Source organism: Orcinus orca, chromosome 2 (assembly GCF_937001465.1).
Source record: "Orcinus orca chromosome 2, mOrcOrc1.1, whole genome shotgun sequence".
Classification (NCBI taxonomy): domain Eukaryota; kingdom Metazoa; phylum Chordata; class Mammalia; order Artiodactyla; family Delphinidae; genus Orcinus; species Orcinus orca.
Window position 1 is genome coordinate 68,443,994 of NC_064560.1, and position 21,212 is coordinate 68,465,205.

A 21,212-nucleotide genomic window follows, 5' to 3' on the forward strand; every position below is an offset into this window, starting at 1 on the left:
TTTTCTTCTAAAATACAAACCTACATCTGCACACAAAGATTTTTGTAGCGATACAAACAATTTAAAGTTACCTGCAAGTTTTACAAAATAGCTTCAACAATCCTGAAATTAAAAAACAAAAACTGCTTTTATCTCTTGAAACAGAATTGGGATTAACTGTGTTATTTCATTTCTTCTATTCCCAGCGTAGTCATTGCTTAATGGTAAGTGACGCTTAAGAGCTGGTGGGAGGTTGGGGAATGCTGATAGTAGTGTTAGGGATAGGAAAATGAAAGCTGTCCTTGCTAATTAACTCATCACCAGAGAAGTGACCTTCTAACACTCAAGTGTTGTGCTTTGTTGTCTGCTCAGTGTGTGGTGACCTTTCACAAGAGACATTTCAGGTGGTGACCTATTTCAGAAAGACCCTGAATGTCGAAGTACCACTTAGAGATCTTCTCTGAGTGTCATTCAGCTCAGAAATTTACCTGCAGAAGGTCTTGCTTGGCCACCTTTTAACTTTCTTCTGTACAGGGGAGAGTTCTTTACTTGCAGAGAGTAAAAGAAGCCATAGAAAACACGACTTGCGTCAGGTGTTTAAAACTTCGCTGAAATCATGCTCACTGTCTGGAATTCACAGTTTAACTGTAAGACCATATACATATATATATATATGAAACTCCCTTTAAAGAGATAAAGGGGAATAAGACTGAATTTTAAGATAGAAGTACAGCTTTAGGCAGAAATATTAAAGTTAAGGTGATAAGTTCCAAAAAGTTAATAAATACATAGATGAATGTACTAGCCAGTTAGAATGACTGGATTGTGACTTTAAAAATTATTATTCTAAAATGAGCTTCTAAAGAAAGCTCTTTGTTTTCTGTACACACTTCCCTTTCACATGGTAGCTTTTTATTGAATAGTTGAATTAGATATCATTAGTCCTCAAAAGGACAAACAGGAACACAAGATGATTTTAGGATGTATGTATTACAGTATATACTGTGATAAAGTCCCAACAGGTGAGCCAGAATGCCTGTCTTTTTAAATGGGAAAACTAATTGATGTAGTGCCATTTAAAGCATTGAGCCACCCAGTTAATAAAAGCTCCATAAATACCTGTGCTGAGTCATTTCATAGCTCTAGGAGAGGTCCAAGAAAGGATGGGGGAGGGGTTGGCAGGCAGCGCTAGAGCAAAGCTCTTTGCTGCCTTCCTTTCTCTGCCCCATTTGTTCAGAGTGTTTGGCATGTGCTGCCTCTTTTGCCTAGATTTCTTTCTGCTTGGTTATTACTGACTCCTGGTTGGGCCTTTTGTCCTCCAACTCATATTATTCTAAGGTTGTTAAGGATTTTCTACTTTTATAAACTGAATTTATAAACTGAGGATGCTGGATTACATGATTATATGGCTTCTGGTTCTAAAATGCCTCTTCCTAGAACATCATGCTTGTTACCTTTGGAGGCCTTGTTTTTCTTCAGCTTACTTGGCTTTTTTTTTTTTTTTTTTTTTTTAAAGGCACTGTTGATTATGTCCTTCCTTGGCTTAGTGACATTATGTGTTTTTGGATCGTCTTTCATCATTTTTGTCTTTTTGGGGGTCCACTTTCCACACATTTCACGATGAGCCTCAACCTGTGGCTTCTCCTCTTGCTTCACTCCAAATATTTTCATGACGTTAGCTGTCACCCGTGTTTCGATGACAAACCCACATTTCTAATCTTGGCTTTTTCAAGCATCTCTTCTATGTGTTTACCTCCTGTTGAGCATCTTCACTTCATTGTTCCACAATCCGTTTAAATTCATTTTGCCTGTAGGTGATTGATTTCATTAAAAGAACACACAACATACCTGTTAATAGTTATCTGTGGGAAGGAGAGTGAGGCTAGGGGTTAGACTAATTGTTAGAGGTGGAAGAAGGGGGGCCTTTTATAATTGTTTATATTTATTGATTTGAGTCTTTTAATAAAATAGTGTCAGTATATTGTGAAAAAAATGTTCTCTTCAACTGATTCCTCTTTAAACTTTGATCACTAGTGAGGATCCTTACTAAAAATCAGGTCTTAAAGGCAAAGGGTTAACTACTGTTAGAGAATAAAATGAAGTGTGCCTGAGCAAGGGTGCCACTGGGTCTCATTCTGAGAACTTCTAGCTAAACATAAGAAATACCGAATTTGCCTGTATCTGGCATGTCACACATCCTGAGGAATTAAAAAAATACGCAAATGCACTGATTCTTATTTAATGAGAGTTGGTGGTGGGGCCCTGCTGATTTTTTTGAGTTTCTCAGATGAGTCTTGTGCAGTCAAAGCTAAAACTGAAAGCATTAGGGACTTAAAATTCATCAGTAAATATTTTGTCTTTAGTGGAAGCAGTTGTTCTCTTATGTTGCCATATTATTCAACTGTAAGTTTATATTTTAACAATGGGTAAGCAGTGTGACCTCTAGTTTAAAGCCATTTAGTAATGAAGAGGCATCGTTACAACTTTAATGAGTTCTCGGATAATATGCCTTATTCTTTTTAAAGATGGTCCTTCACTGTCTCATAAACAAAGCTAACAAAAAACCCCTTTTGATATATAACCAAATAACTAATTGAATTCTCTTAAATTGAAATACGTATTCCAGTAATGTAAATAGTAAATGGGGGTCAAGAAAAAACGATTCACGCGTGGTCTATTAATTTTACAGATGTGGGAAGAATATCCTGATGTTTATGGGGTTAGGCGGTCAAACCGAAGCAGACAAGAACCATCACGATTTAATATTAAGGAGGAGGTAAGAAAAAAAAATGTTTCAAGGTGATACATTCAGACTCCTTAATTATCTTATCCTTTTTGACTCTGATATGTATTACCATTAACGAGACTGAACTTCAGGCATGGGAGTTAAGTGACTCGAAAGTGAGCTTTCTCAATCTAATATAGAAGAAAAGCCACATGTGGCTTTTAAAAAAATAAAATTACCAGAAAGATCATGTTTTGTGATGCTCTAGTAGAGAGTTAGATCATGTAGAGAGTTAGATCATGTCATGTGAATGCTCTAGTAGAGAGTTAGAGTATTATATAGAAGTGGCCTCAAATTCTCTCTCTTTTTTTTAATGTTTCTCATAGTGCAGTTGATTATAGCAAGAAGTTTACTTTTTAAAATACCTAGTTTCTAAATCTTCTAGATTTTGTTACCTGGGTAACTAAGCACATGTAACAATGGAAGTAGTTTCAGATTTACTGCTGAGAAAGGAAGGAGAGTTTGCTTAACTTAAGTATTTTATTTTATCTAAATGGTTTAAATTTGGTTTCCTAGTTCATTTTTAATGTGCAGTATAAAATGTTTAACACATATTTACTCTCTGATCAAATTGTCAGAGATTGAATAGATTGATGGTTTTTAAAATTAGTGTTATGTACTGGGTTCTGTTGTTTCTATAGAATCAGACCTTTTCTCAGTTTGTGTGATGTTTTTACGGAAATCCTCTTAAGTTTTACCTCTATGTTAGGTTTATAGACTGCATTCTGAAGACACGTTCTTTGGTCTCTCAGTGAAATGTCCCCTCTCTGTATTCTTAGGAGAACTTTGCTATTCTTAAATATATAATATCTTTCTGACGAAAGTTAAATATTAGTAGCCAAAGGTTAGTGAGTTTGGGGTAGTAAATACACTTAAAAAATTTAATTGACCGTAACACCTTCATTGCATTTATGGTGTTTTATTTTCAGTGACCTCTGAGCTGGTTTACCTTAGCTACCTTTCTTTTTTCCATGTTTGTTATAACCAGCCGCATCTTTTCTCTTTTGTGTATAAATTAACACATTCTCTGTAGGGCACAAGACTAACAGCAACGGGAGTACTTTGCCAATTTGCTTAACTTGGGAGAAAAAAGAGTTGTTCAAATGTCTGTGACTGTAAAGTTACTTGGCCTTGTACTTTTAGCAGAGGGCTGCTGGCTCATGACTGAACATGCTCTTTAATGAGTCTGAAATGAAACAGGTCCGTAGTCACCGCCTTTAATGGCACACTAAACGTGTGGCATTTTTGTGTGACAGTCTATATCTGCAGCATCCAGTTTGGTCTCCATTAGACATGTGTCTTTTAAAACGTGTATTAATTAAATTTAGGTAAAATGAAAAATCCATTCCTTGGTCACACCAGTCACATTTCAGGGGCTCAGTCACATGTGGCTGCTGGCTGCTCTGTGGGCCACTGCAGATACAGGACATGTCCATCATCACAGAAAATTTTATTGGACTGTGTTCTTTCAGAAGTCAAGCTGAAAAAAATATTTCCTGGCGTTTGTGTTCTTTCAGAAGTCAAGCTGAAAGAAATATTTCCTGGTGTTAGAAGTAACTCGGCAGTAACAGACAAATTAATTTTCAAAGCAAAAGAAAAGGGAGCACCACCAATCAGATGCTTAGGTTTCTTTCTGTCTAAAAACTCATATTGAATATATTGAGTAGATTGTTGAACCAGGGGGTAGTGTTATCCCTAAGAACTGTGAATTAAAGTCTGTAATCATTTTTTCCCCCTCACACACTGAAGGCAAGTAGCGGGTCTGAGAGTGGGAGCCCAAAAAGAAGAGGCCAGAGGCAGCTGAAAAAACAGTAAGTCTTTCATGGGGGAAATTACTTGATTTGGTAGTTTGGAGCATGTGAGCATTTCTGGGACTGCCTTCATTGTGTCTGTAGCGCACCCCAGGGCCCAGAGTCCACTTCTGTCTGTTGCTATCTTGGATTCCTGTTCATCTGAATCTGCTGCAGCAGCAGTGGCATTTGAAGCCCAGGATTCTTAGTTTTTCACATGTAGGTGTTAGGCTACTTTATGGGGCAAACCCCAGCTATTCCATCTGATTTGCCCAGTTAGCCCAATTATTTTTTTTCTTAAAAATGTGCACGAATATCAAACATATAGGCATTTGGTATTCTATTGTAGATAAACAAGGAACACATTTAGATTGGCTGTTTTTCCTATTCATTCGTTCTTTGTGTTGGCATGGCAAAGTTATATTGGTTGGACACCCATTTTAGTATGAAATTTCACATTGTTGTTTCCATGTAGTTTTACTATTGCAGTTCATAAGCCAGAAAATTTTAATTCATGGGCTTAATATGAAATCCCTTTATGATATAGATTATATATTTGTTATTTTAAAACTTAAAAAATTCTACTTATGGTAAAAAAAATTTGACTTTTTTTTGGGGGGGGGAGAAATAATTAAAAAAACCTTTTTTGGGGGGATGTGTGGATCCCTTTGACAAACTGAATTCTACAGCCTGTCTCCTCAGAAGAATACTCAAAACCCTGCACACAAATTCAGGGGGTTCTCAAAAACGATTGTCCTTGGCTCCCACTGAGAGCCCCAGTTATATATTCTCTGTTTTAAAGTATTAGTGATCGTTAATTTAAGTGTTTGGCCTAAAGCAAAGTAATGTGAGTTTTTAAAATCCATTTCCTCCTCTCCAAAATAGAGTAATACTTATTCTGCTGACCTAACAGGGTTATTAGAAGCTATGCTAAGAAAAGTCAAGTAGTATTTAATATTGCCCTGCCCACAGGGCATATGATTTTCATTTGTGTTTTAAATATTTCGTTAGAGTTGGAGAAATGATAACTGTAGGCAAGCCTGTACTTCTTGGCAGCTCAGAAGGCTCTTGTTCCCCAGTCCCAGGGCCTGCTTGGGAGACTCTGTTCTCAGCTTCCCAGGCTAATGGCCTTTTGGGGGCTTTTGGGAAGTCCATGCATGTGCTTTTTCCTCCACCGTCTGGCTACATTCTGCTGGTCTCTTGGCTGGAATCTAAATGGGCTGTACTTGAAAACGTGAACTCCTCATTTTTTTTCTTTCCTTTTTTTGGCCGTGCTGCATTAATTCCCCAACCAGGGATCGAACCCGTGTCCCCTGCAGTGGAAGCGTGGGGTCTTGCCTACTGGACCGCTGGGAAGTCCCTGAACTCCTCATTTTAATGGCTTTATCTGGGTGTGGAGAAGCCTTCCATTTTTGCAGTCCCTGTGTAACACATCGGACTTACTCTTTTGACTGGCTTCTATATTTATTTTCCCTCTCCTATCAATCCTGAGAGCTCTCCAAAGTTGGCAACTCTCAGTGGCCTTCATGGACCATTCTTTCCCTTGAGTAGAACCTTTTCATTCCTTGTGGGGGGTTTGTGTCTTCTGTGATGCTGCTTTTCTACCCCTGGCCGCTTCCATAGGAACTTAGCAGAAGCTGAGGTTCTCCTCATGCTTGTTTATTTGGGCCCTGGGCTGGCCTCACTTCTTTTCATCCTCTGGGCAGCTGGAGAGTACTAGGGCTTATGGGGACCTCTTCCCTTCTAACATTAATTAGAGGAGGTCCTACAACTGCTAAGGCTCAGGTTGCAAGGCATAGCACTACAGGGGCCTCTGTGATCTGAGCAAGGGTAACAGAACCCAGTGTGTGTGCACATGAATTTCAGAATTGAGAGACTCACTCAAAGGGAGTGGAAATTTGGAAATATTAGCACAGAAAAGTGTTTTTCTGAAACCCTGCCCTGCAGATTGTATTACAGATTTTAAAGTTTTTAAAAGGAGCCATTTTTAAACTTTTTTTTGGAATTAATTTCAAACTGTAGCAAAATTGTAAGAATAAGAGTAGTACAAAGAATGCCTGTGTACTTTACTGAGATTTACCATTGGTTACCATTTTTGCACCATTTGCTTTATCGTTGTGGGTGCTCTCCTTATATATTGCACACGTTTCAGACTAAGATTCATACATCAAGGTCTTTCACCCCCGAGTTCTAAGTGTGTATTTCCTAAGAATAAGGATGTTTTCTTTCATAAGCACAATACAGTTTTAACGTAAATAGATTTAACATTGCTACAACCCCTTTGTCTAATTTATATTCCCATTTTGTCAGTCAACCCAATAATGTCTTTCGTAATATTTTTCCACCCCCAGGACAGGATCCAATCTAGGGTTAAATATATGTTAGTTGTCAGGTTTCATTAATCCAGAGCACTTTCACAGACTTTCTTTGTTTTTATGACATTGACACTTCTGAAGGTACAGTCTTGGAAGGGAGTAACTCTCCTTGAGTCATGTGAATTAGCATTTTAAAAGCTTAGAGGAGGAAAACATTTTTGAATTAGTTGGCAGTGTTGAAAATTGAGGGATGGTATGTAAGAATCTAGATTTCTAGTTTTTGAGAAAAGCTGTCGGTGCTGCCCCATATAACACTGGTCTTTGTAACCTTTGGAGAGGCCGTGAGTTCTCCATTTGACCCCATTTACGGTCCTTACCTGGCCCCAGTGGGTATTTGAGATTGTAACCCCTGACTTAAAGTCATGCAAACAAAATTTTGAGTTTTGCTTCATCCACTCATGCTGTTTTGATCATTGAACCCTTTTTTATGTAGTCGCTATTCATGTTATCCTAATTTGTGAAATGTTGTATGGGATTTCTCCTGACTCGTTACGGTCCCAGTAATGCTTAACCCCACTGTACAGTGGTTCCAAAACCCTCTCTCCCAACTGGAATTTAAAAAAGTGTTTCAGCTGTAATCATTTGAAGTTATTCTCCTGGGATTACAGTTATTTCTCCCTTTCCATTGCTTTGAATTGAAAGTCTGTCACAGTCCTGTGACACTGGAAGAGAATCCTCGTTAGCCCCAGATTTCCCCTTTTCACTGGGAATTGGTACTGAAAGTCATTCTCTACGGGAAAATCTACTGAAAATCAGTGAAGTTAAAGCAACTCTTTCCCTCTTTTCCTTACCTGCCTTCTAAAGTGGAGGAGAAAGGAGTTCCCTTCTTTGAGCTCTTAGAGACAGTTAATAGGAAGCCTCAATGGCTCTTGACCAGAGTTTAGGCCCATTTTATTTAAAAATGGCTTTTGTTCCTTCCCTCCTTTACAGTTCAGATTTGATTTGTGTCCTATCAACCACCTTTTCTTAGTAAAGGAAGAAAACTATACCCAGTTAACTTGCATTCTGACTTTTTCCTATCTATTTATATTGCCTTGAGGCCTCAGTGGCCAAATCTTGGTAGTTTTCTCCCCAGTTCCCAAAATTTTGGCAAAAATTCCATTGATTCCCTTTTAGGGAATCCCATTGATGGCCTCTTAGAGCTGAATCTGGCAATTCAAGTCTCCTTTAATGTATGAAAAATATTTTAATCACGATCTTATATTTTAGACTTCTCTTCATTGTAGCCCAGCATATAATATACAGCTTAGTCAGGGAGTCTCCCTCATAAAATTTGCATTATATGAGAAGCTAGCAAACTAGAAGTGGACATCAGTTTCACCTGTTGGAGAGCCAGGGTTGGGCAGTAATCTTTTTGTAATTGATTGCCTTTTTCACCCCTTATACAAAATGACTTAGTATTGCTGGTTGTAACTTACTTTTTTTCCCCCTCTATTCTGGAAAATTAAAATGAAGTTTGAAGTAATCCAGCCAATTTCAAATACACATACATAAAACTCATTTAGATCTTTTAGGCCTCTGATTGTTCAGATCCTCCCAGAATGTGTAACCCTGGCTTTAATGTTTGCAGATTCTGTGGTCTTCAGTAGGTTATGGTTGAGAGTAGCAGGGTTGGGGATTTGACATGTACCAAACAGCTTGTTCTCCCTGGTCTTGAGCTTCCCCCTACCTGGGAAGAGGCCTTTGAACCAGACAATTTGCTAATTTTTTGTACATTCTTTTTTTTTTTTTTTTTTGTGTGTGTGTGTTACGCGAGCCTCTCACTGTTGTGGCCTCTCCCATTGCGGAGCACAGGCTCCGGGCGCGCAGGCTCAGTGGCCATGGCTCACGGGCCCAGCCGCTCTGTGGCATGTGGGATCTTCGCGGACCGGGGCATGAACCCGTGTCCCCTGAATCGGCAGGCGGACTCGCAACCACTGCGCCACCAGGGAAGCCCTTTGTACGTTCTTATATTGGGAGATTCTAAGTCCTCCTGGTTGTCTGTAAGTCTACAAATCTGCAGTTTAACTGGAAAACTAGACTCAACATCCATTTTCTCAGTGTTTACTGCCAGTTTAGTCTCCTAAAGTTATGGAAGTGGACCTTATTAGCTACCCTGATATAGATTCTCAATTTCTGGCAGAGTTATGTAAATTACAAATAATACTTGACTGTGGATCTTTCTCATCTGATCTGCTCTCCCTTAGGTCTTACGTGCATGTTCTTTCAAGCTTGTTTCCTGTGAAACCACTTCTCTCCAGTTTGACTGTGTGAGTTCCTTCTAAAGGGTAAACTGTTCTGGACTTGGCCCAAGGGAGACTGTAGCCGTAGGTGCCAATCTCCCAATTGCTGGAGACATCTTCCTTTTTTCCTTCCTGGTCGTCACCATCTATTCCTTGGATTCCTTAGCAGACATTTATTGTACGAGGCTCTAGGCAAGGAGAATAAAGCAGGTTCCCAGAGTATAGTTTGCTTTAAAGAGAGAGTGAAGGATATTAGGTGACAATAGTAGGCCTTAATATCTTACCAGTCTGCTTCCGAAAGCACCCTACCTGTCTGACAGTCTGATAGGACTCATTCTTTAATTATTTCTTTATTTAACAAAGATGTATCTCCATTTGCCTGCCTTTGTGCTAAGCTCTGGTACAAAGATACCCTGCCCACATGTAGTGACCTACTGTTAGGTAAATGGATATGAAATGGTAGTGCCAGTAGAACTTGAGTAATGTACGTAGAAGTGCTCCACTGCCTTTTCATGGAAGGCTTGAAAAAACATTTTTTCCTGTGATGTTTCCACTAATTCAAGTGCAGGGTGGCTCCTGGACCTTTTAGGAAGGTTCTTCCACTATTACTTGGACTTACTCTCCCATGAAGAATATTGATTTGACTTTGCAACTTGGCAAGAGTTGTCTTTAGCATAACCTCATTTTCTATACACAGACCCAGAGACACAATGGTAATTGTTTTGTTTAGAGAGAACCCCAGGTTCTTGCCTATTAAGTTTTTTTTTTTTCCTCTAGATATTTCATGCCCAGTAGCTATTATATATGCTCCTTCCTTCTTCCCTGCAGGTGAGAAATGAGCTGAGTTTATGTGATGTCTTGTTTGGTATTCAAGTAAACTTCAAAAACTGTTTGGGGATAGTAGGGCACCTATAGGGTATGGCTCTCCCAAGTCTTCTACGATCTTGAGGAGCAAAAGAATACCTACTGCATTTAATAATTATTAAAAACTACTTCATTAGTTGAACAGGTTATTTAGTAGGTAGTAGATTTATCATTGAAAAATAATTTTGGGGATTGTTTTCTCAGTGTATTCTAAAGATGTTAAAATAACTAGTATAGTAGTTCTCAAGTCTCTCAGCATCATCTGAATTTGTTAACATTCAAATTTTTAGGCCTCACATTACACCTACTGAATCAAAAACTGGCTGTGGCCCAAAAATCTCTTTTAATAAGCCCTTGAGATGGTTCTGATCCATGCTAAAATTTGAGAACCTCTGATCTAGTATATATTATGGCTTCAATCTGGTCAATGATAGTAGTAAATAAAAATAGAATATTAGAGATTTAGCAGGATTTTTTTTTTTCAGAACAAACGGTTTAAAAAATACAGCCTTAGCTTCCATTTTCATTTATTTTTGATACCAGATATAAAATAGGAATAGATATTACACAGCCTAGGAAGGAACACAACCAAAATTTAAATGGAGCTAGAACAAATCTTTTAGCATAATATCTAAAATATACATGTTCTGCCTTTTTGGCTAATCAGATTGTCAGATTTGTCAGATTCTTCAAGCTAAACAAATCTTGAAGAATTCTTTTAGAAAAAAAAATTTTGCTTTGCTTTTGATCACAGAGAAAAATGGAAACGGGAGCCCTCAGAAGATGAACAGGAACAAGGCACCAGTGCAGAGAGCGAACCAGAGCAAAAAAAAGTGAAAGCCAGAAGACCTGTCCCCAGAAGGTGCAGTGTTTGCTTGAACATCTCTGCTTCTGGTCGAGCTTAGTTTGTGTTAGATTGAGAAGGGCGATGTAGTGCTAGCCCGAAGGCCTTAATTGATGGGGTACAGTGTGTTGTGATTCCGGATTTTGAATGTCTGGTTAACTTCTTGCCAGCCTGCATCATTAGCAAGTAATTCGATTACTGAGCTACTTATATTGATTTTGTGTGTTTGCATGGTATGTAGCTCAGAGTGGATCTTACTGTTCATACTCCAGGCAGACTAGTTATGAGGAGCGAATGTATCTTCCACTCTTAAAAAAAGCTCCCTGTGTATTTGACTAGTGTACAAGTTCTTTTTGGGAGAACTAATTGTTAAGTTTAATTGGCTGGTTCAAAGCATACTTTACTGTTTATTATCCTGTTCTCATAATCTTTATAACGTTAAGCAGAGAATCTGTGCAGGGAAGGAAGTAGGTGGAGAAGAGAGGAAACTGGTAATTTTTGATCAGACATATGGCAATGAAAGGTACTGGTGATGGGGAACGGAAGGCAGGAGGCAGAGAGGCCCCAGGAAAATTTACCTCCTTGCAGTATTGCTTAGGATGCTTTTGGCAAATATTGACTTTGGGCCAGATCCCACTCACCACCTATTTTTGTATGGCCTGCGAACTCAATATAGCTTTTATAGGTGAACATTTGTAGTTTGGTGATGGGGAACACTAAATTTGAACTCTAGCGAAGTGAAATGTTATCCCTTCAAAAAGAATTCTGTTCTTCTCGTTAGTAAATGTTGTATTACACAAAAAAGTACTCAATGATTATTATTTTATTTTGACTTTCGTCAATAAAATATTTGTTAAAATTTATTTTCTCTTGTTATATAAGTACCTATTTAGTGGCCTCAACTTTGCCTCTTGTCTGAGAAAATAAAAGATACTTATCCTCTAGCCATTTAAAATGCAAACGTGTCTATCCCTGGCTTAGGACATTGTACTTGACCCCTCACCTCCCACCCCAGCAGGGAAATTCATCAGTGAGTTTTGTCTCCTTTCTTCTCAGTTTCAGTTCTCAGGGCTGGAATCCACTCCAGTTCTGTCTTCTAGATTTTACCCATCATTTATTGAGTCTCTGATCATCTGTCTGTGTAGTGTTGGTTATGGCAGGTATGAGAGAAACAGGTGATAATGATTGTGAGTTTCCATCTCCCTCTTTCTCCTTTCACCTTTTCACTGATGGAGAACTTGGGGATTTCCTTTTGAGAGCTCCTAGTCTGTGGCTCTCAGTCCTGGCTGCAGGGAAGTCAATAGAGGGGCCACCTCCTCAGTTCGTTCCATTGGTCTGTGGCAGGGCACAGTCTCTCAGGTAGCCTTCCTGGTATATTTAATGTACATAGGAGAAAAATATATGTGTAGTTATTTCTTGTCCTTTACTTCCTTTATACAGATTATAGCATTCCATGCATCATCTTCTGCATTTTTCTTTCATTATCTTGGAAATCTTTCCTTATCAATGCACAGAAAACTCCCTTTTTTATGGTTGCGTAGTATTCTGTTTATTGAACTAGTTCCCAGTTGATGAATGTTTAGTTTTTCTAATCTTTTGTTATTGCAAATACCACAGTGAATACCTTACTGTGTCTGTATCAGTCTATATCTGTAAAGTCAATTCCCAGAAATAAAATTGTTATATTTGTAATTTTTTTTTAAATAAATTAATTTATTTTATTTATTTATTTTTGGCTGCGTTGGGTCTTCGTTGCTGTACACAGGCTTTCTCTAGCTGCGGCCAGCGGGGGCCACTCTTCCTTGCCATGTGCATGCCTCATTGTGGTGGCTTCTCCTGTTGCGGAGCACGGGCTTGGCGCAGGGCTTCAGTAGTTGTGGCTTGCGGGCTCTAGAGCGCGGGCTCAGTAGTTGTGCACGGGCTTAGTTGCTCCACGGCATGTGGGATCTTCCTGGACCAGGGCTCGAGCCTGTGTCCTCTGCATTGGCAGGCAGTTTCCCAACCACTGCGCCACCAGGGAAGCCCTGTCATTTTGATAGGTATTTCCAAATTGCCCACCAGAGAGCTGTCATCAGCAGCGTGCTGCATGTGTATTTTTATGTCAGGTGATCTTGAGGAATAGTTGAGAACCGTTGCCTCAGAACCCACAGTACAGTTTTCCCTTCGTCCCTGCGGGGAATTGGTTCCAGGACCCTTGTAGATACCGGAATCTGCAGATGCTCAAGTCGCTTCCTTATATAAAGTACTATAGTATTTTCGTATAATCTATGCATCTCCTTCTGTATACTTTTTAATCATCTGTTGATTACTTATAATACCTGATACAATGTAAATGCTACGTAAATAGCTGCTAATGCTCAGCAAATTCAAATTTTACATTTTGGAACTTTGTGGAATTTTTTTTGCAAATACATTTTTGATCCATGGTTGGTTGAATATGCAGATGTGGACCTGCAGATACAGAGGGCTGACTGTATTCCTATAAATGACTGAAGGGTGTTAGCAGTAGAATCACTTTCATGTTTCTAGTGAAGCAGATCTCTAGTGAATTAGAATCTCAGGGAATGGGACCTGGGAATATTCATGTCTAACATTCCCCGGGTTAATTCCTATGTATGAACCCTGCTCTGGGAAATAACAATTATATAGATTTGAAGTAGACAACAGATGATAAAGTAAGGACTTCGCCATTTTTTCTTTTCTCATTTTAGAGCAATGCCCAAACCTCGTGTTAAAAAGCAACCTAAGACGCAGCGTGGAAAGAGGAAAAAGCAAGATTCTTCTGATGATGAGGATGAAGATGATGAAGCTCCCAAAAGGCAGACTCGCCGCAGAGCGGCTAAAAATGTTAGGTAGGTGATGCCCCAGAAGGTTTTCATTAGTGTGAAGGGAAGGTGATATAGTGTAGTTGGCTAGAGCTTGGTTCTGATAAGTCCAGGATTAGGCATTTGATAGGTAAAAATAATGACCTGTGTCTTGAGGTTGTATTCGGAAATCTGGTCAGGGTTCTTGCAAAAAGAATGGTTCTGGCCAATAGGAATATGGAAAGAATAGTGATAACTCATTTGAAGCCTTCATTCCTATGAAGAGAACTGCTTTATTTCAAGTTCACGTTTCGTTGAGGTGGTAGTGATGTTATCTTCATTTCATAACATCCTTTTTTAGGAAGGACATTAGGATTGTATTTTCACTTTTGAATTGCTGTTTGAATCAGAAAAATTCTTTTGTTTCAGCTTATGTATTATTTGGATATAATAATCTTATCAAGCTTACGATACGATATGAAGCATTAATAGAAAATGAAATAAAGGAATAGATATATGCAAACATAAATATTTTACTTTATATGAATCAAAGGGTATTTAATTTCCTTTTAGAGGATATGCAGGTTTCTTTTGGTCTACTTAAAGATGGTGAAGCTGATTCCTGGAGTTATTAATAACCTGTTCAATGTATCCAGTTAATACTTTGAAAGCTAGGACTAGGTTTTGAGTATGTTAATATGTAGCTCAGCACTTTTTCCTCCTACAGCTGTACTGCATCCAGAATTGTGTTTTTCTCTTCTGTAACCCCCAAACCATTTGTTGTTAATATATGGTGGAAGGTTACATTTTAATAATTTATTACCAGGAAGTATGCTCAGTAACATGAGAATACTTAAATTTCATATTCTTGTTATTGGGGGACAAAATGCAGGGTCGTTACATTCAATCTTAGATGTATTGCTCCGCTTTTATCTAATGGAATACTAGTAATTTTTTTCATTTATCGTGCATTTTCTTTCTTTGTAGTTGTTTCCTTGTTTATACATAGTAATGACCTCATTAAAAAATGAAAACAGGGCTTCCCTGGTGGCACAGTGGTTGAGAGTCCGCCTGCCGATGCAGGGGACACAGGTTCGTGCCCCGGTCCGGGAAGATCCCACATGCCGCAGAGCGGCTGGGGCCGTGAACCATGGCCACTGAGCCTGCGCGTCCGGAGCCTGTGCTCTGCAACGGGAGAGGCCACAACAGTGAGAGGCCCACGTACAGCAAAAAAAAAAAAAACATAGGAGTGTCTTTGTAGTAGTTTTCTATGTCTTGCTTACAGAAATCACTGTAGTCAGTTTCTATTTTGAAATATGAGTTAGCCTTCCTGCAGCTATCTGTGAACACACATTAATACTTTAAGCAGGAAAAAAAAAATGAACTTTGAGCCCATTTTATCGTGGCTGATCTGCACAACAGCATGTTGCAGCCAAAAGGGTATGGTTCCTCATCCTAATGATACTATGTTTGGTGGTGTTTGAATCTGAAAAGATAGTTTCTCATTTATTCGGCATTATTCCTCGTGCAGTTATAAAGAAGACGATGACTTTGAGACTGACTCAGATGACCTCATTGAAATGACTGGAGAAGGAGCTGATGAACAGCAGGATAATAGTGAAACTATTGAAAAGGTCTTAGATTCAAGGCTGGGAAAGAAAGGAGGTATGTGAAGACAACACTTCATTTTTGCCATAGGTGGCAACAGATGTTATGGCAGGGAGTCCAGATGTTTAAACAGGAATAGAATTAAGGATCATCATTGCCTCAGGCACAAGGAACAGCTTACTTTTTGCCAGATTTCTTAATGCCACCTGTGGCCAGGGACCCTTCCCCTTGGCCTTTGCTTTTAGCTCCTTGAGTTACTTCTTCTGCTCTTTCTGTTTCTGCTTGAATGCTTCACCTTCCTCGTCCATCTCCTTAGCCTGATCCTCGGGTTGCTTCAGGGGCTGCTTGACACCTTTGCGGCCAGACATGACACCTGCTGCCCCTTCCCTGCCATTGGAAGCTAACAAATTACTTTTTATATCTGCTCAGTAAGGCCCAAATTTTATGTATTGAGCTCTGAAGTGATGAATTTCAGTCCATGCCCTTATTTGTTGTGAAATGTGGAAGTTTTTCTGACCCACAGAAAAACTGACCTGAGACTATAGGGCTGTGTCCCATATGTCTTTGAGATTTTAAAATTGAGCTGGTTAAAGATGTTTTAATATCCTAAAAACCAGTGATGCAGCAGAGATTCTTGATTATTAACATTAAGTAAATCTACCTTTAGTTACTTGTTTCTGAATCTCCTTGTGGTAAGTGTCAAACGCGTTAAATACATATTTGGACAGTAGTGAAGAATTTTTTATATCCAAATTGAGATATCTCACAACTCAGTTTTTTAAAATAACCTTTCCATATAGGAAATATCAAAATAATACATAATTCATTTTTCTTTGTCTTTTTTTTTCATCCAGGCTTACTTGAGGTTAAGAGAGTCAACAGGGAGTTTTGGGTGGTTGAGTAATTGGGGAGATTTTAAATTCTCTTACCTTGTTCTTAATATTCCTGGAGAGAGAGACAGATTTGTTTTCTGAGTTAGTAGGGACCAAAACAAAAGGATATTGCTGTTCCATTTTTATTGTGTTTGGATACAGAGATTTCTTGGATTTCACCAGCAAATTTTGTAATGTTTTAAGTAGTGAAAATTGGGTTTGCATCATGAAAATATTTGAAATTGTTGAACATGTTCATTCTGTATTGTTTGTGAATTTCTGCTTATTTCGAGTCAAAGGATTTCGGTGCTTCATCCATAAAGAGACTTTTTAGACATTTGTGTATTTGGGAAGCTTTTCAATGTCTGGTTTAATATGCTTTTTAAAATTTAACTGAATCCTTTTTCAGCCACTGGAGCTTCTACTACTGTATATGCAGTTGAAGCTAACGGAGACCCTAGTGGCGACTTTGACCCTGAAAAGGATGAAGGCGAAGTCCAGTACCTCATCAAGTGGAAGGGCTGGTCGTATATCCATAGCACGTGGGAGAGTGAAGAGTCCTTACAGCAGCAGAAAGTGAAGGGCCTAAAAAAACTAGAGAACTTCAAGAAGAAAGAGGATGAAATCAAGCAATGGTACATTATCCATCCTGGATGAAAGAAATACATTTGCAGCCTGGAGGAAGGGAAGGTTTTTAACTAGTCCATGGAGAACACAGCTATCTAGAATATCAAATTTTGCCTTTAGCATCTGAATGGACGTGGAGGCATCCACGATTACGTTTTATAAAACTGTGAGCTGAAGATAGTATATATTTTTGTGTATAGCCACCAAGTCTGTAGAGTTTAATAATAACTAGCTTATGGAGCATTTTTCGGACATGATCTCATTAATCCTCACAGTAATCCTATGAGATTTGTACTGTTGAACAAAATGTTTTTTTGTGGGAAGAGTGAGGTACAGAGCAACTCTGTGAGAGGGCCCAGGATTGGAATTCTGGTAGCCTGAGTCCAAGGCTAACGTACTTAAGCACCTTGTTACTTTCTGTGGTTGTCCTGGGGTAGCTTGGATGTCAGGAGTTAATAATCTGGAACTCTCTGGGTTATGATATACTTAAAACTAATCTTGGTTTTACACAGTTTACAGAAAGGATGTGACAGAGATGTTCTGAAACTGTGATAGCCTGTTGTTTGTAGTTACAGCTTTGAGCATGTTAGGTTGCATCTGAGACATACGTGGGGTCACAGCATACACACAACTAAACTGACAAAAAGAAGCATAAGTTCCCCCCGAAGACATATGTGTCAGTGTCATGTGATGAGGTTATTTTGTGTTAGGAATAGGGACAAATGGGTTCCAATTCCTGTTTTATTACTATGCAAAATATGCTGCTTCAGTAAATCAGAAATTTTTTTCTTTGAGTTGAAAACAAAAATATGTATCCCTAAGATATGGGTAGTTTGTAAAGCGATTAGAATTTTAAAAATGCTTGAAAGCTATAGCAGTATTCAATTTCAGGTTGCTGGTGTTGTCGTTTTATAAGTATGAATAACTGGTTTTCTAAAAAAAGCCACATTTAATCACGCCTAAAGCCCATACATATTTGAAAAAAGGCAGATTTTCTTGTAAATCTGGAAGAGTTTTATTGTCCTTGTCTATTAAGGTATATGAATTTATCACATGAATTCATCACCCAAAATAGTTATTTTTAGGTTTCTTTATTAATGGGCCGCATCAGAGAGAACAACTGGTGTGTCCTAGAAGTCTAAGGTTTTTAGTGTTTTCTATAAGTCTTACATGTTTTTCTTAAAATCTCTGGCCTAATTATTAGTAAAAGATTATTAAGGGACATAATGAAAGTAAAGACTAAGTTTCCTTTCCTACCTTGACTTTGCATTGACAGATGTATATGGATCCCCCAAATCTAATAAGTATTTATTTTTTCTGTCTGTCTTCTGTCCAGGTTAGGGAAAGTTTCTCCTGAAGATGTGGAATATTTCAACTGCCAACAAGAGCTGGCCTCAGAGCTGAACAAACAGTATCAGATAGTAGAAAGAGTAATAGGTAAGTACATGGAAACTCATCTAAGCAGTGTTTGAGCTCCAGGAATAATAGAACTTTTTCTTTTGGGAGTAATGTATATATATATTGAAAAAATGCGGGACTTCGCTGGTGGCACAGTGGTTAAGACTCTGCGCTCCCAGTGCAGGGGGCCCAGGTTCGATCCCTGATCAGGGAACTAGATCCCACATGCGTGCCACAACTAAGGAGCCTGCCTGCCGCAACTAAGATCCAGTGCAACCAAATAAATATTTTAAAAAAATGCATTTTTGTAGGTATACTTTTGGAGAATAGACAGATGCCTAGATTTATTTTGAAGGAAAAGCTAACAGGCTTTGCCAGTAGATTTGGAGATGGGGGGAAAGAAAGAGGTGGCAAGGATGGTGCCAAGATTCTTGACCTGAGCAAATAGACTAGAGGTACCATTTACTGAAATAGAAAGAATGGAAATCAAGAACTTATTTTGATATTTGTCAGTTTGATATACTTCTCAGTCATCTAAGTGGATAGTATTGTGAAGGCTGTAGCATATATGAGTCTGGAGTTTAGAACTCAGTCCGGGCTGGAGATTTAAATTTGAGGATATAATCCGTATGTAGATGGTATTTAAAGCCTAAGGTTTAATGAGATAATCAAGAATGTGTACGTGGTGCGAGTAGAAGTCAGAGGGCATTCTAGCTTTCGGAAGTCAGGAAGAGAAACCAGCAGAGGAGAGTGAGAAAGGACAGCCAGTGAGACGGGGGGAGAGCCAGGAGAGGGAGGTGTGCTGGGAGCCAGGTGATTCACGCGGCTCGGGCAGGAGGAGGCGCTGCCAGTCAAAGAGGACTGGGACTTGATCCTTCAGCTTGGCAGCAGGCCTGGCCCTGGGGAGATGGACCCATGAGGTGGTGGGGCTACAGGCCTGATGGGGTGGCTTCAGGGGAGAGTGAGGGGACAGTATGAAGAAAGCTCCCCCGGGGAGCCTTGTTGTAAAGGGGGAACAGAGAGATGGGGTAAGTGCTAGATAGGCTGCTTTTTCTTTTCTTTTTTTAAGATGTGAGATAGTAGAGTATATTTGTACTCTTATTCATAGGACCTAAAATGTCACCGTTTTCTTGGTTATGGTGATAACTTACCCAGCTTTCCATTTATTTAGCTGTGAAGACGAGCAAATCTACACTGGGTCAAACAGACTTTCCAGGTAAGCAAGACAACTTGTTTATAAATACTGTTTAGCATTTAAGAGCAGTTCATGTTTTGCAGAATATTTACAGCTTTGCCACATGGTGTTTCCTTGGTTATACATAAAACAGAATGTCACTCCTTTCCTTTAATTGACAGTTGCTGATCTGTAAAATTTTTATATGTGAAATAGCTCACAGTCGGAAGCCGGCACCTTCCAACGAACCTGAATATCTATGCAAATGGATGGGACTGCCCTATTCAGAGTGCAGCTGGGAAGATGAAGCCTTGATTGGAAAGAAATTCCAGAGCTGCATCGACAGCTTCCATAGTCGGAACAACTCAAAAACCATCCCAACAAGAGAATGCAAGGTGTGGTGACTGCTGGCTTTTGAATTTTCAGGGGAAAGGTGTATTGCTACAAAGGGTTGGCCACATAGATAGATGTTGGGAAGAGAGAATACCACAAAAGTAAGTGATAATTCCTATTTGGAAGTGAAAGAAAATGACTTAACCTTGACATCAAAGGAAAATAATTAAAACAAAAGGAGAGGATGAGTTGTATAATGGCTTTGCTGACTTTTTTAATCTTCTTATTTACACAATTAGATATATCTAATACGGAGATATTGTAGAGAATACTGGAAAGAATTAAAGCACTTTAAAGAGAAGTGATGGGAAAGGGGAGTGTCTGAATTCTAGGTTATAAACTAAATATATAGGCTCTTTTATTTGCTAGATTGGTTGTACAGTTCCTTTTCTTTCTTTGGAATTCATTCCCTGTGTAAATTGGTATGCTTGGGTCCTCAGTAGTAAATGTTTATGTAAGACATGGCCTGTCTCTCCAAGAGGTTGACATTCAAATTCATGGCACCAAACCTCTATCTGTGAAAAGCAGTGTGTAACTGAAGGTCAATGAGTGTGATAAAGACTATTCCAGAAGTAGGAGTCACTGAGCCACAGGGATCATTGAAGTGGTTTTAAAATGAGGAAATTGTGGTGCTTGAAGTGCCCTGTCCTTGAAGACTTGATTGGAGCTGGTTAGACAGACAGAAGGGGGCCCAGGTTATTGGCCTCCCGTGAAAGATATTAAGAGAAAGATGTTCTTATTGTCAGTAGGAGGACCACCAGACCTCAGGGTAGGAAGAGAGGGAGGTGATATTGGCGAGTCAAAGTGTGTATGTCTTGAATACCTTGGAGAGTATTTAGATTTTATTCTGTGGGTCTTCATAAGCCTACCCTCCTGAGCAGAGCAGCAGGCAGGAAACAGTATTTCGTTTGGAAAGTTTCATCTAACGGCCATGTGTTGGAGACCAGAGTAAGCAGTTGTTAAAGCCAGAAGGTCCCACCAGGAAGGTGTCGTAGAAGCCCACGGAGGGAGAATTAGTGTGAGGATGGGGGAAGTGGCAGCAGCTGGGGGGTCGGATGGGAGAAGCACTGTGGGGCAGATGTGGCAGAAGTGGACAGCCAGAGGCATCTGATTCCATTTACTGCCAGCTGCTCACAAAGGAGAGCTGCAACTAACAATAATTACCTTATCAAATACGTTATTAGGACGACACTTCTCATAATGGGGCACTATTCCAGAGAGTGCTAATCTTCAGAGAAATGCTCCCTGAAAAAAACACTATTGTGGCCAAATAACTTTGGGAAATATTCCTGAATGAGTTTCTCCTGTAAGTTCACAGCATACACAAGAATGTTGAAAAGTCATGAGCCGTGAAATTTATATAAGTTTTTAATCCATTGTTTCCCAATGCTATTTAATGATGTTCGCAAACTTACTTCAGGAAAGGAGCAATGACTAAAAATTATTTCGGGATGCAATCTGGCTTTGGGAATGCAGA

General features: G+C 39.2%; 1 protein-coding gene across 5 annotated transcripts in view; it reads left to right on the forward strand.

Annotated features, from left to right (window-relative positions):
- CHD2 (chromodomain helicase DNA binding protein 2) overlaps positions 1 to 21,212 on the forward strand; it is a 127,127-nt gene that overhangs the window by 19,577 nt on the left and 86,338 nt on the right. For 3 of the 5 annotated variants that reach the window (XM_004271669.4, XM_033431483.2, XM_033431480.2), the window contains 9 exons: positions 2,669 to 2,755; positions 4,514 to 4,575; positions 10,770 to 10,877; positions 13,571 to 13,711; positions 15,195 to 15,328; positions 16,553 to 16,778; positions 18,107 to 18,207; positions 19,340 to 19,384; positions 19,559 to 19,737. In XM_004271669.4, coding sequence (XP_004271717.1) covers positions 2,669 to 2,755; positions 4,514 to 4,575; positions 10,770 to 10,877; positions 13,571 to 13,711; positions 15,195 to 15,328; positions 16,553 to 16,778; positions 18,107 to 18,207; positions 19,340 to 19,384; positions 19,559 to 19,737 — 1,083 coding nt within the window. Of the gene's footprint in view, positions 1 to 2,668; positions 2,756 to 4,513; positions 4,576 to 8,984; positions 9,179 to 10,769; positions 10,878 to 13,570; positions 13,712 to 15,194; positions 15,329 to 16,552; positions 16,779 to 18,106; positions 18,208 to 19,339; positions 19,385 to 19,558; positions 19,738 to 21,212 lie in introns of those variants that run through there. The other 2 variants (XM_033431481.2, XM_033431482.2) reach the window with 2 other exon arrangements.